This window comes from Simochromis diagramma, unplaced genomic scaffold, assembly GCF_900408965.1.
Source record: "Simochromis diagramma unplaced genomic scaffold, fSimDia1.1 OVJJ01000753.1, whole genome shotgun sequence".
Classification (NCBI taxonomy): domain Eukaryota; kingdom Metazoa; phylum Chordata; class Actinopteri; order Cichliformes; family Cichlidae; genus Simochromis; species Simochromis diagramma.
In genome coordinates this window covers 6,539,707-6,556,863 of record NW_024387523.1, presented here as the reverse complement: position 1 = coordinate 6,556,863, position 17,157 = coordinate 6,539,707, and the positions used below count along the sequence as shown (strand labels likewise).

The 17,157-nt window shown below is 39.9% G+C and overlaps 3 protein-coding genes across 10 annotated transcripts; 1 reads left to right on the top strand and 2 right to left on the bottom strand.

The window, feature by feature from the left end:
* Nucleotides 1-1,305: 1,305 nt before the first annotated feature.
* On the top strand, nucleotides 1,306-4,304 carry si:ch211-81a5.8 (uncharacterized protein LOC560648 homolog). The gene is made up of 4 exons (XM_040021275.1): nucleotides 1,306-2,407; nucleotides 2,590-2,946; nucleotides 3,255-3,342; nucleotides 3,419-4,304. Exons 2-4 carry the CDS (start codon nucleotides 2,726-2,728, stop codon nucleotides 3,578-3,580), a joined length of 471 nt encoding a protein of 156 aa, XP_039877209.1. The 5' UTR covers nucleotides 1,306-2,407; nucleotides 2,590-2,725; the 3' UTR covers nucleotides 3,581-4,304.
* dnajc8 (DnaJ (Hsp40) homolog, subfamily C, member 8) lies at nucleotides 3,952-8,587 on the bottom strand. The gene is made up of 9 exons (XM_040021274.1): nucleotides 8,469-8,587; nucleotides 7,843-7,944; nucleotides 7,241-7,297; nucleotides 7,062-7,128; nucleotides 6,687-6,781; nucleotides 6,503-6,574; nucleotides 5,034-5,125; nucleotides 4,819-4,894; nucleotides 3,952-4,716 (listed from the first exon to the last, which is right to left on the bottom strand). The coding sequence occupies exons 1-9, from the start codon at nucleotides 8,538-8,540 to the stop codon at nucleotides 4,597-4,599; spliced, it is 753 nt and encodes a 250-aa protein (XP_039877208.1). The 5' UTR covers nucleotides 8,541-8,587; the 3' UTR covers nucleotides 3,952-4,596.
* Nucleotides 8,588-9,308: 721 nt separating this feature from the next.
* Nucleotides 9,309-17,051, bottom strand: LOC120727108 (heterogeneous nuclear ribonucleoprotein R). Of its 8 annotated transcripts, XM_040021259.1 has the most exons (16): nucleotides 16,570-16,705; nucleotides 15,742-15,902; nucleotides 15,530-15,648; nucleotides 15,307-15,414; nucleotides 15,075-15,188; nucleotides 14,737-14,913; nucleotides 14,431-14,566; nucleotides 14,099-14,304; nucleotides 13,858-14,007; nucleotides 13,645-13,766; nucleotides 13,022-13,560; nucleotides 11,040-11,100; nucleotides 10,637-10,704; nucleotides 10,025-10,085; nucleotides 9,633-9,739; nucleotides 9,309-9,491 (listed from the first exon to the last, which is right to left on the bottom strand). In XM_040021259.1, exons 2-12 carry the CDS (start codon nucleotides 15,896-15,898, stop codon nucleotides 11,066-11,068), a joined length of 1,863 nt encoding a protein of 620 aa, XP_039877193.1. In that variant the 5' UTR covers nucleotides 15,899-15,902; nucleotides 16,570-16,705; the 3' UTR covers nucleotides 9,309-9,491; nucleotides 9,633-9,739; nucleotides 10,025-10,085; nucleotides 10,637-10,704; nucleotides 11,040-11,065. The 8 variants fall into 8 exon arrangements, with proteins under 8 accessions (XP_039877193.1, XP_039877192.1, XP_039877191.1 ...); XM_040021258.1 differs by having other exon boundaries at nucleotides 10,637-11,100; XM_040021257.1 differs by having other exon boundaries at nucleotides 10,025-10,704.
* Nucleotides 17,052-17,157: the final 106 nt, after the last annotated feature.

The following is a 17,157-nucleotide window of genomic DNA, read 5'->3' as shown; positions in this document are numbered from 1 at the left end:
TTTCCGCTGTGTCCGTTTGGGCCTGTGATAAAATTAAAGGTGGTTACCATTTCTGTTTCTTACCTCAGCGATGCCTCTGCTGGATGACCTGCGTAGCTGTCACACAGGTCTTTGGATGCTTGAGTGAACAAAAGGAAAATGGTGAGTATTATTTTCTAATTTGAAGTAATTTCTTTAAATCTTTCACATTTTTACTGCAAACTGTCTCTTGGATTCCACTGGCACTAAAAGCTTTCATCTTAATTGAGATGCATGCGATTCATTCATATCAGATTTTATCATTTGCACATTTTATCACCTGCATTTTCAGATTACTGAAGTCTGATTTTATAGCATATTATTCTGGGGCACTCTTCTCTGGATCATCAGCCACACTTTAGACTCTATCACTAGAGTCAGGGTCTTTTTAAGTGTATTCTTTTTTTTAAAATGGGATAATTTTCATCCTGGTTTCCAAGTATCTTAACTGTTTAATAGTTTTAGGCATTTTGCATACACTGATAAAATAAAAATAAAAAATCCCTAATGACAGGGTTTTTTGGCAGCGACTGTCGGATGTTTTTCCTCCACCAGTCCTATCCTGTTAACTAATCTCTCTGTCATTACCCTTTTAAGTCTACGCTCAGCTGTCACCTCCTGAGGAGCAGAAGAGAGCTGAGCACAAGATCTGTTGCAACAGGTGTATAGATGGATCGTCATGTAGACTTCCCCACCTGTCAGTACTTTTATTAGTACTTTTATTAACCTCGCTGTCCCCATTCTTTCTCAAACAACAGCAGACCAAATAGAAACCCTGCTATGCATTAACCTTAAGAGAAAATGATAAAACTGAATCTGTTTAATTGAAACTGTGCTTGACTGACATACAAAGATGTGGGATGTAGGTTTTCTCAAATTCAAATTCAAATTCAAATTTTATTTGTCACGTACACAGTCATACACAGTACGATATGTAGTGAAATGCTTGGACAACTGCTCGTGACCTAAAGAAAACGAAAAAGGAAAAGGCTATGAATAAGATAGGAAATAAATATGAAAAATTAAAAAGGGTAAATTTAACTAGGAAGGAATAAAATATAAATTAAGGTTAAAAATGAAATAACTGTACAACACAAATTAGAATGAAGGGTAAATTTAACTGGGAGAATAAGATAAAATATATAAATTAAAGTTGAAAATAAAATAACTGTACAACAAAATACACAATATAGAACTATATAAGAATGTATGAAGAAATATAAATAAATATATACACAATAACAGCAGCGTGATTTAAGTAATGAAGTGAAATTATTGGTCATTTTACTGGTCATTTTCTCACGTTTTCTAACAACCTGAGGAATGTCCAGTTCTTTGTGTTAAATGTAAAAACCTTCATATGCAGACTGGAAATAATCTGTATGGTAGAAATGCACTCTTGTAGCATCAAACACAGGTGATTCATAGTGGTGTGGGCAGGCTGAGACTGTCTGAAATTCCACACTAATATAGTATTTAGTATGCTTCAATAATGAGAGTCTTACCCTTAATATGTGTATATAATTGCAGTGTGTAGCAGTACTTTAAATCCATACTATTTCCAGGTAAATATTAGAGTATGTGGCACTGGATACTACACTGGCGTATAAATCTATAAAAGCAGTGCAGCAGTAACAGGATTTAAGAGGCACAGCTGGCAGCTCAATCTTTATGGTAAATCTTTATAGTGTTTAAAAATAAGGTGCCAATTTGTTAATGATTGCTTGGTCTCGCACAGGTTGTTTGATAACAATTAACACGTGTTGCTCTGTAAGTGACATGAACGGTAGTAAAAATATTGAGTATATAGTGCATGGTTTGGGATTTCAGACACTGTGAATGCTGTTTCTCTCTAGGCCTGAATTTGTCTGAGTTCACTGTGAATGAAGCGAATCTGTGAATGAAATTGATCCTTCCAGTCAATGAAACTGTCTCGTCTTTGGGTAGAAGTCGTCCTCTGTGCGTCATAAAAGCGTCATCCTCCGCCTTCCACTTGATCAGCTCCCATCTGTCAGGCTTCCTCTGACCCTGTTGCCAAATAATTTCATCAGCTGCTAAAATTGACAATGAAAATTTTCAACTAAGTGTAGCTTAGTCGTCGTCAGTCCCCTGGATGTAAATTTTTTAAGCATCTGTTTGCATGTGCAGATTTGTTTGCAGCTACTCTGCTGTTAATGAGATAAGCAAATGTTGCGTCCTCAGTTAATCCAATTTGGAGACCTGCAAGGTCATCAGTCAAATCCACATAAGAGCAGAGCGCTGCGGAGCGGAGGTGTCTACAGGTACACAAGCTGAAGTGCTGGCAGCAGAGCATTAAATGGATCCTTTGCTTTACAGCTTTGACAAATGATACCATCAGCCCATTGTGTCTACAGGAGAACACACAAAGGTCAGTCATTGTTTCTTTAAACCATGTGCAACATGTTTTGTAAAATTGTGACTTTAGGGTGTCTCTTTTTGATGGACACAGACAAAGACTTTTCCAAATAAAGGATGGATAGTATTTTTCTTTTTTTTAAATTTCAATATAGAGGTATTAAAGTTTTCTCTGCTTGTACTTTTTATTTGCAGATTACAGTCTCCAATAAAAGCCTCACTTCTGCTGAATATTTATCCCAAACAAAGAGTCGCACCTTCATGCTGATATTGCCTTAAATACTCGGAAAAGTCTACCTGATAAATCAAGCGACATCTACAAACGCCGCAAATGGATTCCTTAATGTCACTGGGCGCTCCCCTGAAGCAGTTCACCAGCTGCGTGTCGGGGAAAAGCACCGCCAAGAGGGGCGCCGGGAGGAGCCAGTCTGTCCGCAGAAGCAGCTTCACCCGCAGGAGGAGCTTCAGCAGGAGGAGAAGCGTTCCCTGCAACAGCCAAAAAGTGCCAGACTCCTGGCTCAGAGCTTACCAGGATGAACTGAAGAGGGAAAGGTAAAAATAAATAAATAAATTAAACAGAAGCATTCATGTGATTGATTGAATTTCAGTTTTTAATGTGGTTTTGCCAGGGTGTGTGGAGTTTTTCACGATCACTTTTAGCTTTCTTTGCAATACAATAAACAAGAGTTAGAGTTGCTGTTGTATTTTAAGAAAACAATGATTTTCAGTTACTATCTTGTCATCAAGCTAAGACTCTTGGCCAGACAGACCTGGCTTAGTGAGGATAAGACTCTTTCTCACATGAATAAGCTCCTCGCCCATGTGCCATGCTAAATGTTGCTCTTTGCTGTTTGCCAAAGGAAACGTCAGCAAGCCATGCTGGCCAAGAAGAACGCTGAAAGGGCTGTCAGGAAAACTCAGTTCAGGAGCCATCACTGCCTCCCACGGGTAAGTGAGCAGCTACATTCAAATGCAACTGACTTATCAGCGTGTCATTATCTAACCTGAACACCTGTGCCTGCAGCAGAACAACGCTTCCAGGAGGAAACCGACCCCGGCCAAGGACGACTCCTTCTTTGGAGCCTTTCAGGGCCTCAGTCTGGATGGATTGATGGGGGCTACTAATGCATCCCCTGCTGTGACGGCGCCTGGTGCAGGTGCAGGAGATCAGTGCAAAGTCATGTGAGATGGGACGCGTAAAGACGTTTAGATTTTTTCCAATGAGCCACATGCTTTTGCAAATTTTTCTGCAAATGAGACTGGATGGAGAAAATGAGACTGGCTCTCACCATGTAACCCAAGAGGACGGGAAACATATTTATATTACTCTGTATTTTCTGAAGTATTCTTTTTCCTTTGGCAGACAATGCTGCTTCTTATTTTGATGTTTGTTTTACAAATTCTAGACTGTAGCTATCACCATTGTTTCATGGTGTTTGCTGAGCACAACTGCAAAGAAAACTGAATTATTAAACTTTTATTTTATTTTCCCACTGTTCATTTTCAGTCTTTTTTTTTTTCATTTTGTCCTTAAAAAAAGCCAAAACAGAAACTAAGCAGTTTTTTAAAATTTATTTTCTCCAAAACATAACTTGGGAGTAAAATGGTGAGCTGCTTAAATTTATATTATGAATACACAGAAGACATGCACAGAGATGTAGGTTCTCAACAAGAATGCCTGTTCCAACAACACATTTGTAAATTTGTATCCAGTTGATATTCTACTTATAAAAGGAATCAATGACAGCCAGATAATAAGAAGCATAGATGCCACATAGCTTATAGATATCTGTATCCCATAATCTAGTTATTTCACTTTTTTCTGCAAGTTTTAACAGTTTTGGAGACCACAGTGAAGTAGGCTTGTTAAGACAAAGATTTATTTAAAAAAAACAAAACAAGGAGAACAAGAAAGCAAATGACAGCAAACCATGCTTCCACCCTCTGTCACACGAATGGAAGATGCATCATTTCTTTATTAACCGGGGCAGGTATGATCTCCAGCTCCACATCATAAATATGTACATTAGAAAAGCCAAGTACAAAACTACAGCTGTCGGGGTCGGGATGTTGTCCTACGACACAATGCTGATGGCTGTGATGATGATTACACAGATGACCGCAGACAACAAGGAGAGGATACACAGAAGTGTTTCTTTCATTTAAACAGTGGATTTTAATTGAGTGAAGTCCAGTTTTATATCATTCCCTCTGTTCCATTTTGACTTTAGGGGGCTTTAGGAAGGACCTGTTCTTCTTCTCTTTGCTTTTTCCTTTGGCCTGGAAGTTCCTCCAGCTGTCCACACGTCCATCTCTTGTTTCCTGAAGAAAATAAAAATATTATTTTTCAATTAAGAAATCCAAATGGCACAGTCATCATGTTTCTATTTACAGATGCGTAACAACTGGCATACAAGAACGCACCTCAAAGTTTTTCTGCCACTCTCGCTGTCGCTTAGCGTTCTCTGCTGCCTCGATTTCTTCTTCTCTCGCCCTTTTCCTGGTAAATTGAGAGAAATCCAGGATGTTATGAATGAAAACATTCTCTGTTTCTAAAACAAACTACCAAGTGGTAAAGACGGGTGAATGTTTTAGTCATACAGAGCAGCAACCAAGTTCTTAAAAATCCCACCAATTACCTTTCATGCATTTCCTTTGCTTCCCTCTCCTTCCTCTTGATTTCCAGCTCTGCAAACAGCTTCATGGTCTGTTTGTACACTGCTTGCTTGAACTGGAGAGAAAGAAAAATAAAAAACACATGTATGATATGAAGTACAGTAGTTAGCTCTGTTTCCTCATAGCAAGAAGGTCCCAAGTACTAAACCAGGGCTGACACATGTTTGCATGTTAAGTTAGGTTAACTGGCAATTCTGAACCTAACTGTGAATTCAGCTGTTCCCTTTAGCAATCACCACAGTGGATCATTTACCTCTATTCCTATTATCCTCTGTCACATAAAGCCTTCACTACTTCCACAAATCTTTTCTGTGCTCATCCCTCTTTCCTCTTGTCTGGCAACTCTATCTTCAATCCAGTATATTTACTACCCCTCCTCTGCACATGTCCAAACCAACTGAGCCTTGCCTCTCTAATTTTGTCTCCAAACTGCTCAACCCGAGCCGTCCCTCTGATCTACTTGTTTCTAATCCTGTCTATTCTGGTCCTCTGGACGTCTTTTTGTCAGTGCTTTTTCATACATCATAGGAGATCTCGCTACCATCTTGAAAGCCTTCCTTTTCATTCTTGTTGCTATCCTTCTGTCACAAATAACCCCCTCTACTCTGCTCTTCACCACTCTGTTACTTTAGATAGATGATCACAGGTATTTAAACTCATTCACCTTCACTGCCTTTTGGTAACACTGCTGGGCATTTATTCAAAGTACTTTAATTTCAATGGTGTCTGCCACATAAATACTACACGCATCAGTCAAATCAGTTTTAAAAAATAAAGGTTTACAGAGTTTGCCCCAAAATATTGTTTTTTAAAAGCCTCTCCCCCCTATTAAGTTACACTTTGTGGAGGTACAGAAATTATTTTACTGCTACAATATAACCTGCATTATTAACATTGCATTAATAATATATCCTACAGCATTGATATTGCATTAAAGATGTTTATTAAAGTTATTGCCACCATATTAACCTTTTTATTAGAGGTGCAGCTATAATTATTTTATACACATTGCATGTTTGTGCTCATTCAGAGTTGATGCTCAGTCTATTAAAGAAGGTTTTACACAATAGATATGTCTTCACAATCTATGTGTGATGCTGTGTGTGATGATGTGATGCTGCATACTCCTGAGGAAGAAGTGTGTGTGTTTTAATAAACTCATTGTTTGATTGCACTCTTCTGGGCCTCTGTTGGTTTGTTTCATTGCTCAACATTTATTGAATTCGGGACAACTTACTTCAATGTCTTTCCTGGAGCAAAATTCTGCTATTGGTTTGCAGTGATAGCACGATCCCTCTTTTTTACATCTTGCTAGTCCAGTAATTTGTGATAAAGACAGAACTATTCTTCACATGCCTTCCCTTTAAAACATTGTGGTTCTGAAATTACAATAAAATTATAATAAAAGTCTCAGTACCTCAGTAGAACTTACCATTTCGGGATCATCTTCCTCCACATCCAGTGGTTTCCCTTCTTTCTTCAACTGTTTCCTTTTCTCTTTTACCTTTAAAATATAAAGAAACATCGCATTAAAAAAGTCCAGATAATGAAACTTAGTAACATGGAAGGGGGGGGGGAGCATTAGATATTTTGTTTTCATGGTGGAAAATACTCACCATATGCTCCACATATTCCTTTCCTGCATGAATCACATCTAAGGCTCTCTTCTTCTGCTCTGGATCCAGTAAGAGTTTGTATGCCTTGTCCACAGCTGGACATAGTATAACATTAAGGCTCGATTAAAGAGTGGTTTTAATGTAAGATTAGCAGATAACTGTATCACAGAGGCTCTAACAAAGTCAAATTGTTGTTTTCATACTTTTTATTTTAATTTGTACAAAAACAACAATGAGACAGAAACTGGTTTTTGGGTTTTGTTTTTTTTCCCTCCAGAGTTTATTGAGTGTCCAAATAGCCAATAAAACCCATTTTAATTAACTTGGAGCTGTACAAAAATACAAGCCATAAGAGATGTACGTGAGAATTGTTACCTTCGAACGCTTTCTGTGCTCTGTCTGGATCGCCCTGATTTTTGTCTGGATGGACCAAAATGGACAACTGCCAAGTAAAAGAGATTTAAAATTAAAAACAAAAACAGCATTGCAAAGAACACGCCATGTCTGTAAAAATGAGGTCACTGAAAAGCCTCTCCTCCATAACACTTCCTTACCGCCCGAAACCTTTTCTTCAGTTCATCATCTGTTGCCTCTGGATCAATTTGCAGAACCTGAAAGAGATTTGAAATCGACAATTGTTAATAGTGTTGGATCTCATAGCATTGATACATCATAAGCAGTTAGAGCTTTGAAAAATATAATAACTCTTGGGTTCTGTTATTAGGCTTTGGAAAAGTTTGTCCCTGACAGGTGACTTTGGTCAATCACAGATCCTTTCAGATTGGCTGAGTGAGTAGTATGAGGAGTCAAAATTATTGCACAGAATGAAGGAAGACTGTCACTTAAAAAAAACATGATTTGATTCCTAAGATCAGCACAACATTTAAAAGGGTACATTTTAAAATTGTTCCCTCTTCTTTGATTTAGGTCTAATAAGATACAGATATGAAAATAATAAGGAAGCATCAAGTATAAATATCAATTACATAAGTTCCTAAAAGCTACATACATTATTGCAGTTCCTTTGTTAATTAGAAGTGAAGTGTGAATGAATTATTAAAAATGCTACATACATACATTGATAGGTAGCATATTTAACAATGATAATAATAATTAAAAACAAAACAAAAACGACACCATTAGTGCACTAGGTTACCTCAAAAGGGTTGAGATTGAAGTATGATGCGCCAGGTCTGAGCAGTCTGTCAATCTGCTGCTTGGAAGTTAACACAGAGTCTCGCTTCTCAATCTGCTTCACCTTTAAAAATGAATAGCAGCAAAACAAAACAGTGAAAAACTTCACAATGCAAAGGTCCTGGCAAACAAGGCTTCCGGAATACATTTTTATTTTCTTCTGAATTATGTCAGCCAGCTCCGAAGAATGAAATACGAAGAACGAGAAGGATGCTCTTAATCTTTTCATGAAGCTATCCTCATTAAATAAATACAGGTCAACATGTACACTGACCCAGCAGCAGCTTCATAAAAGGCCCGCCAACGCAGTAACTCCTATTAAGCAAGCCATAGTTTAGGTAACATGGCTTGTAGTACTAGCTGCTGATAATAATGAATAAAATAAGCCCAAATAACGGTGTTTTTTTCGTACTAACAGAAGACTGAAGCTGCTCACAAACATCTCGTTTAACGTTAGCTTCTCGTTAGCTGATGTCAGCAGGCCTCGTAGGTGATAAACGCGGTAATCGCTCAATAACTGCCTTCAGTCGGTGCAAAGACAGCAACCAATACTTTAAAGTGAATAATCTAACTTTAAATCTGCTTTACCTCAGTGTAAAAATTTTGAAATAATTCATCCGACACATTATGCACAGAAGACTCTCCCTCGGCGGTCGCCATCTTCGCTCGGGTTTACATGTGACGTAGTGACATCACGTGACTACAGATTAAAAATAAACCTACGTAACGTAAGCACACGTTTTATAACAATTTTAAATATTGAAAAAATATGAAAGTGAATGAATGTGCTGGGTTAGAAAGGTTTAAAGTTTTTCAAATTGAAAACATTGCATTGGCATGTTTTGACATGACAGGAACTAGAAGACTTTACTTCCGCTTCGACGTTTTTTTAGCCAACATTTAACATTTAGCGACGAAGGATTACAAACAGCGGTCACCCCTTCACGACGCTTTGCTAAAATCTTTAAGCTGGTGCAGGACTCTGTTGTAACACGTCTTCAGCCTTTTTTCCCCAAACCAGCCCCCACTGTCGTTCACATCTGCGTCTGTGTATTCACTATCACACTTGACTGAACGTCTAAGAATATATACTTATAAGTGCCATGGTGCAGACATCCTGTGTGACTTATGCAATATTTATTTAAACGTTTAAGGCATGAAATTTCCTTTGCTTAGGTCAACTTTGTGCTTCCTGTATTTATTTGTATTGAGTGATGTGAGGCAGTGAGTTGAGTACAGTCAGCTTGATTGGCTGAGGTCTACAGTGAGCCACATATGCCCACTCTCCTATTGCCCATTTCCACTGGTTTGACTGGAAATGTGCTATGAGACAGTCAGCTATAGTTTACTGCACTCAGTGATTTCTAATGAGATCTCAGAAATGCTGTAGTGGTATAATATTGTGTTTATACAAAAGAAAAAAAAATATGCACACACAAAGCTGCAAATTTATTTGTGCAATAACATGTATCAAACAGTCTGATACATAGATCGTTCCCTCTTCCAGCAGTAAATCTTTGAGCTGGATGAATGAGCAGTGGCAGCCTACTAGGCGGAGCCAAAGGCCTCTGGTGGAGCTGTGGGTCACGTGTCCATCTTTTTCTTCGATTTCTGTCCACAGACAAAAAAAGGACATGTTTTTATTTATTTAAAAATCAAGCGCTATAAAATCTTCACATCTCTGATGCATAACATTGCTCCAGCTGAGAAGGAGATCATTTATACGATTACTACATTGCAAAACTTTCTGACCTCTGACTTCTGTTGAGCCTAACGTGGCTGATGTGCCCCCCTGGGTTCTGGACCTCTGCACCTTCCTCATCTTGTGGTATGTGGTTTATCATCAGGGATAGCAGTCCCTAGAAAACATACACAAAAAGCTTGCAAAAAAAATCCTGGTTGATCGATTTTTAAACATTAACCATCAAACCCTGCACATGACTGTAGAGAGTCATATGATGCTCATTTATAAAATCCACAAAATCCATAACTTTATATATTTTTATTCTGAAAACCTTATAAGACTTACTTGCTCTGGGAAGTTTAGAACTAGGACATCCAACATTGTTTTAAAACATGAACTAACCTAAAAATAAAATCATATTTAGTCTTTCTGAGTATTACTTGATAATGAACAATCTTACCAATCAGTCCTTTCCATTTCTGTGAACCCATTCACATGGATGGGGGCAGCTCCTTTACTGCCTGGTGACAAGAGGCAACATATAAAGACACAGTTCTGACATGAGAGGCTGTTATGGAAACTCCAGCATTTGCAGGCACTTTAATCAAAATGTGTGTGTGTCAGTAACTAGCTCTACATCCCCGGCTTACCTGTGAAACACAAATAATGTAGCCCTTCTACTGCCATCTTGTGGCGGTAAAGGGTAAAGACATCAGTTTAGAGGTGCAGCCTTTGTTTAAACACAGGCCAGTTTCACAGATGTTTAAGTTAGCAGCTCAAAATCGGATTGAATAAATATGAAAAGTAACTTCTCTAGTAAATATGGACCCCCTAATTAACACCTATTCAGCTCTGAAAATAGCCAATAAGTGCAGCATCGGCAAAGGAAACAATGCACCACTGGTAGTGCTGGTGCAGAGCTGCTACCTCTAGTGGCACAGAAGGGGAAAAATGTCCATTCCGCACCCACCGCCCAAATTAAAGAACGCGTGGAGACAACAGACGATTTTGGTGCAGTAAGCTGAGACAGGCAGCAGGTGTTTTGCATAGTTTTAGGTTTACAAATGCTTACCAAATTCCTTGGCTGGCTGCCCTTCTGGCTGTTTAATCAGTCTAAATTTGTGCACGACTCCCATTGACCTTTAGATGAAAAATTGGCATTATAATTGTGAATGAAGTACCCATTATTCCCATGTTCTCTAAACCCCAGAAATCTGCCGGTTTGAATTATTATTTTCAATGATTCTTCAATCAATTTTTGATTCTTCTTGATAGCCTGGAAAAGAGGAGAGAGAGAAAAAAATCACCCCACCCCCCCCAAAAAAAAAAACCCCAAGGAAAAAAACGTTGATTCACAGCAGAGTATATTAGCAAAGAGATGATAAAAGCATAGTGTATAATTAGGGCTAGTGTTTCTCCAGTGATTACAATTAGCTAGAGAAGAGGAGACAGTACTCTGTGCAAGGCTAGCTCACCCTTGAGTACCGTTCAGGTGAGTTCCTCATTCTAGCGGTGCCGCTCTCAATGCTTCTCCACCTAGGCAGGTTGGAATAAGAGGACAGACACATGAAACAAAATACAATGACACCATGGCACCAAAACGCAATGGCTAAAAGAAACAAAACAAAACCAAAAAGTTTTCTAAACAGATCCTGACAGGTGATCGCTTGCTATAGCTGGAGGTGCATTTTAGGAAATTTGGATGGTCAGATCCTTGGGGTCTTCAAAAGGAGAGAAAAAGACGATGAGATGATGTGCAGATTTTGGAAATTAGCTGCAGAAAATCCATTCCAAGTCAAATGTGTTGCTCTAAATGTTGTAAGGAGGTCAGTATCAGGACCACAGACGTGTGAATAATTTTTTTTTTTTTACTATTATCCAAAACTGTCCTTGTCTTGAAAGTTTGTGGATACAGAGCTTAAGTTTCATAAGATGTCAGCCCTAAAAAAGAGGGGAAAAACAAAACACTGGAGCTGGGAGGTGCTGGAAATTTACACCTGTGAAAATCCTGTGTTAGCTACCCACTGCTCTCCAATTATCAAATGTTATGCCGGTCAATAAAAAGCTCAATAAGCATTTGCATTATTTTCACAAGAGTAAATTGCTTTCCATCTTCTCGTCATAAACGACAGCATTAAGTGAAGGTAGGCTGGTTGTTCACCGTTTGACAGACAGGAACAATCTTGGGTAATTGCAAGGAGTCCAATTTACAGTGCGGTCCCTTTAATTGTTGCTGCAACATTCACAACATGAATTCAGTGTGCAGGATATTACTGCAGTCTGAAGAATAAGGAATACAAAAAATAAATCCTGCTTTTGTATCATCCAGACACCTTTCGAATTCTCGTCCCGTTGTCTGACTGCGCAATTTCAGTCGTTTGTGATTAACCTTTGAGAGAGAAAGAATTTGACTTGGAAAAGAAGATATTCATCCAAATGTGAGAATTGAGATTAAAAATCAAATCAAATACTGAATGACAACACGGAATTTGAGTATCTGACAATTGACTGATGCTCAGCTGAGTTTTATTGAAACGGAACAAACGTAAAAGTTATAAATACAAAGAACATCAGAGAACAAACTGCTATGGCTCTTAAGGTAAGCCAAACCAAATTCTACTGGGCAAGTTTAAAGAAAACATAGGAAGTTATGGTATCAGTTTAAAAAACAAAAAAAAAACACAATTTGTCTATATCTAGAAACGCTAGGCATACACTTTAAACATTACAAAACTTTGATTTTTCTTCCTTCCTGTGGATTCTTTTCTCCACCGTTGCAAAAACAAAAAGAAAAAAAAAAAATGACGTAAGAAAGCTCTACCATATGCATTTATTTACAAGCAAGTCCCTAAAGCAACTATGAGAAACCACAAATAAAGGGAGTACAAGAAGGAGAAGGGAGGAAAGGGGCATGGACAGAAACTTCCTGCAAGGCAATATTCATTATTTAATGTTGTCTCAGACTTTTTGAGAAGGAAATGTCCACTTTTTTTCTTTTTGTGTGTGTAAATGTTCATTGTTGGCTTTAAAAAGAACCAGGAACAAAAAGTAACAATAAAAGCGTTTTTTGAGTGTTTTTCTTTTTTTAAAGACACGTGTCCCAATGTAACCGTAGGAGTAGGAAATGATTCACCACAACGGTTACGTTCATTTCTTCAGCCAAAAGGCTTTCCAGCCAATCATCTTGAGCCAATTCTGGGGTCTGTCCATTTATTTTTATTTTTTCTGAGATATATACAGATTTTTTTTTCCACGAAGGATGAAGAATAAAAAGTCAATCAAAAACATTGTGGCCAATCTCCTGTTTGTTTTTTTTTTTTTTTATTGTTGTTTTTCTTTTTTTTTTCCTCTTTTCTTTTTTTTTTGTTGCCAAATACCTTTTGGTGCATCTACTTCCACTGCTGCCCATAAGAATCCTGTGAAAACTCCATGGTGTCATTACTGTAACCATAGTTACCAGAATAGTCGGCCCCTTGCTGCAGGGGCTGCTGGGCGATGGGCTGGGACCCCCAGTTCTGTTGGTTGTTGGTCTGGCGGCGCTTGGAGTCAGGCTGGTTAAACACGTCTGCCTTCCTCTTTCCGCCGACGTTGCCGCCGCGATTGCCCCTGGCCCCGCGAGGACCACGGCCCCTCTGAGGCTGGAAAGGGGCACCTCGCCCTCCTCGGCCACCCCTCGGACCACCGAGGGGTGGCCCTCTTTGGGCGTAGCCACCCCGGCCTCGTGTCGGTGGAGCTCCACGAGCCCTGGGAGGAGGTGGACCTCCTCTGCTGGGACGAGTACCACGGCCCCTCATGGTGTACACGTCTTCGTAGCCGTAGTAAGGGTCTTCATAGCCACCACGGTAGTCGTGATAGTCGTAGCCATAGTAGTCATCGTAGTAGTCATCATAGCCATAGTAATCAGGTGGATAGGCATAGCCCCCTCGGCCACCACGGCCCCTGCCTCGGCCCGGCGGAGGCATGCGTGGAGGTGGATAGTAGTAGTAGTCATCATACCTGGAAAGAAGAAGATATCACTTCAAGCAGTTGATTCCTTAAATGAGAAGACGTCAGCTGACCAGTCAGATGTCTCTGACTCACCCCGCATTTCTGGTAGTCTGCCGAGCTGCTTGGCGCTCTTTCCTCTTCTTGTCTGGGGGCTTTGCCAAGACAATCTCAATTTCTTCTCCTCCCAGTTCCTTCCCATTCATCTCCTCCATTGCCTAATCAAACAAAACAATCAGTTTCTCATAAAAGAAACTCACGGAATCGTCACACAAGCAAAAAGGTTTGGCCAAAGCACGAGAAACTCACCTTTACGGCAGCATCCCTCTCTTCAAAATGGACAAAAGCGTAGTCTTTCAATTTCTTCACTCGTTCCAGCTTTCCAAACTGGGAAAAGGTCTTTTCAAGAAGCTCCTCAGTCACTGCTGTTGCCAGCTTCCTCACAAAGAGCACCTTTACCTGTAACAACAGACGAAACAGTATGTTTGTCGCACTGGAATGCAGAGCATGCCTGATGTGTATTAAACAATGAGACACTAAAATCGCTAACCTTAGCCATGACCTCTGGGTCTGGTTCAGCTACAGGGTCAGCCCACTCCACAGTTACCGGGTTCCCCCACACTTTGACCTTGCCGCTCATCAGGCGACGGCGAGCCTGTGCCGCGGACTTGTGGTCCTCATACTCGAGGAAACAGAAACCACGGTTCTTTTTCTTGTCATCCGGCTGATGATACAATATCACCTCTTGGAGACCCTCTGTGAGGTAAACAATAACATCTGACTTTCACAACCATTGTTGTGTGTGTTTATCAATCATTTTTAAGCACTGATAATTTGTTTAAATGAGTCTAAGAAACAAAAACCTGCATGTTAGAAACAAACCTGTCACTTTGCCAAAGTCTTCCAATATACTTTCTCTTGTTTTGTTCTTTGGAATCGATCCGACAAACAGGCGATTGTTTGCAACAGATATACAAACTCCCAAGTACTTGCCAGGGCGGATTTCATGGTTATCACACTGTAAAAAAAACAACAACAAAAAACCCCCAGACAAGTTAACAAATGAGTGAAATGAGCTGAAAATACTGTGAAGCACAAGTTATTTCACTTTCTAATAAGTAAGCCTTTAAGTCCATTTCCCCTCAAGCTGTTAAAATATGGACTGATATTTCCCGCGACATTACTTACAAGCTTCACAGCCTTCTGTGCATCATCCTTATTGCAGTATGTGATGAAGGCATAACCTCTGTTCTGACCAGATAAAGGGTCCATCATTAACCTGAGGTCCCAGATGGGACCAGCAGACTCAAAGAGCGGCACCAGCTCATCTTCATACAAATCCCTGGGGATTTTTCCAACAAAAACCTGAGGAGAGGACAGAGGGGAAAGAAATGTGAGAGAGCGTAATGATTTGCAAAACATTACGCTTTTAGTCTTTATGAATGACACTTAGCTTATATTTTCTCAATCTTACTCAAATAATAAAACCCAGCCTTGGAAATCATGACAGACAATCGCTTCTCTACCTCAGTTCCACTGCCTGGATGAGTGCCTTTGAACACATCCTCAGGTGGAGGACCCCCATATTTTCTCTGGCCTGTAGTGACATCCAGGGTGTATCCTGTGCGCTCCAACAGGGCCTGAAACACACACACACAAAAAACAAACATTAACTGAACTGCGGCTGCAGAGGTGTGTTTATATGACATTCAATCTGACCCGCTACACAAAAGAGCTTAGCCAAATGACTTTGTTTACCTTTATTTTTGCCTCATCTGGGCCCTTGGTGGACTCTTGTACTTTACTTCCTTGTTTTTCTCTCTGCCTGTAGGTCTTCATAACTCCACAAAGGAAAGCACTTTTATTCTGCAATAAAAAACAAAAACAAATGAGATAATTAATTTGCAACAATTTGTGTCAAGTTAAAACTCCTGTCAAGGGCAAAAGATATGGGTCTATTCATTTTCTCCTATGTGGATACCTGTACGTGGGACAGGTCGCTCTCTTTGAACTGCTGCAGCACAGTAAGCGCTCCCTCCTCATTGAACTCCCGCAGTGCATCGATAGCCCTTTCATCCAGGTCAACGTATGCCACTAAGCCTACGGGTACAATGGACGTTCAGCATCAGGCTCAGCTACAGAAAAGCAGGTATACATTATTCTTTTAGTGGAAATAAACAAACAGCCACTCACCTGTCTGGAAGATATTATCTAGACTTTCAGCTACTTTCTGGGGCAGCCCAGCATCAAGGAGGGTCTGGTAGTTCTCTGTGTGTGTTGTGGTCACATCCATAGGCTCTTCCTCCTCCTTTGCCGGGGCAGAACTACCGTTTACCTCAGCAGCAGCCATTCTCCTTCAGCAGCAAAGCAAAGAAATACCTTTTACATAATTTTAATGTTTTAATGGTTCTTTTTAACAGTTTATTTTACTTAAAATCAGACCAATAAAAAGAAAGATCCACGATCCTAAACTACATTTCAATCTTTATGTATGTCATCAACTCAAGTGCAGTTAATCAAGTTGATTTACAAGCTTTATGGTTTCTATTTAATTAAAAAAAAAAAAAAAAAAATAGGACTCACTGGAACTGTAGTTCTTATAAATGTAATTTAATAACTATAATTGGCGTCGACACGTTATAATGTACTGCACAACAACAACCTGGTCACTTCAAGAAAACACGTACAGCCTCAGTCCCGCCCCCCTTCACATGCAGCTTGCAAGCCAGCGAAATGAATGCTTTTCTTTTTATGTATTTACGTCCATATGTTTTTGACCCCACAACACCCTCTTCTACAAGCAGACAACGCTGGATAGATTTTACAGCATTTTTAGTCAAGCGGGATCCCCGAATACGTTATCTTGCCCTTGCGGAAAAAAACAAAACAATGATGATGGTTAGCTTTCTAGCTGGCTAACGAGCTTACATACGAAGGCCTCGCCGTGCAGAAAGACACCTTTCGCAAATCAAGTACACGCGCGCCCCGTACACGGGCAAACACACAGTTAGCGAAACTCACCAGAGCGAATCAGGAAACTAACTCCGACGGGTGTTAAAACGTGAAACGACTAGCCTATCGGACATACAAATAGTGTCTAAATGCGCGGAATATGTTTGAGTCTAACCCACGAGACAAATTTCCAGACAGATACGGTCTCGTCGTCGGCTCGCCCGAACAACGCCACTGCTTCGCAACCATCGCGAGATGTGGACGAAAACTCGCCTAGTATGTTCGTTTTGACAGGCCAGGCCGGGTGTGCTCGTATCGGACAACCTGAAGCTTATAGAAAGTTTAAGACGTATGCTTACCGCTTATAAGGAATGAAGTGAGCTGAGCTTAACGCCAACCAAACCAGGCGATAACCGGGGCCAAGCTCAAAAGGGCTTTGCAACTCAAACTAAGCGGGTAGCGCTGGGATAAAAAACGAGCCCTCCATCAGCTATCCAACCACGGAGAATGAACTATAACTGGCACCGCTTTAATCCAATGGGAGCCACATTTCTACATACAGGATCAGCCTCCTTTTTCTAATAAACAAATCAAAGCTCAAAGTAAATAAAAAATAAAAAATAAAAAGTTAGGCAATAAAGGAGAGGCAATTAATTC

Coding starts and splice junctions, on each gene's coding strand:
- LOC120727108 (XM_040021255.1), bottom strand. CDS start 15,898: ATGGCTGCTGCTGAGGTAAACGGTAGTTCTGCCCCGGCAAAGGAGGAG. Junction 15,415..15,529: donor GCGACCTGTCCCACGTACAG/GTATCCACATAG, acceptor TTTTTATTGCAG/AATAAAAGTGCTTTCCTTTG. Junction 14,305..14,430: donor AGACTTTGGCAAAGTGACAG/GTTTGTTTCTAA, acceptor TTTACCTCACAG/AGGGTCTCCAAGAGGTGATA.
- si:ch211-81a5.8 (XM_040021275.1), top strand. CDS start 2,726: ATGGATTCCTTAATGTCACTGGGCGCTCCCCTGAAGCAGTTCACCAGC. Junction 2,947..3,254: donor GATGAACTGAAGAGGGAAAG/GTAAAAATAAAT, acceptor TGTTTGCCAAAG/GAAACGTCAGCAAGCCATGC. Junction 3,343..3,418: donor GCCATCACTGCCTCCCACGG/GTAAGTGAGCAG, acceptor CTGTGCCTGCAG/CAGAACAACGCTTCCAGGAG.
- dnajc8 (XM_040021274.1), bottom strand. CDS start 8,540: ATGGCGACCGCCGAGGGAGAGTCTTCTGTGCATAATGTGTCGGATGAA. Junction 7,129..7,240: donor TGAAGAAAAGGTTTCGGGCG/GTAAGGAAGTGT, acceptor TTTACTTGGCAG/TTGTCCATTTTGGTCCATCC. Junction 6,782..7,061: donor AGCACAGAAAGCGTTCGAAG/GTAACAATTCTC, acceptor TACTATGTCCAG/CTGTGGACAAGGCATACAAA.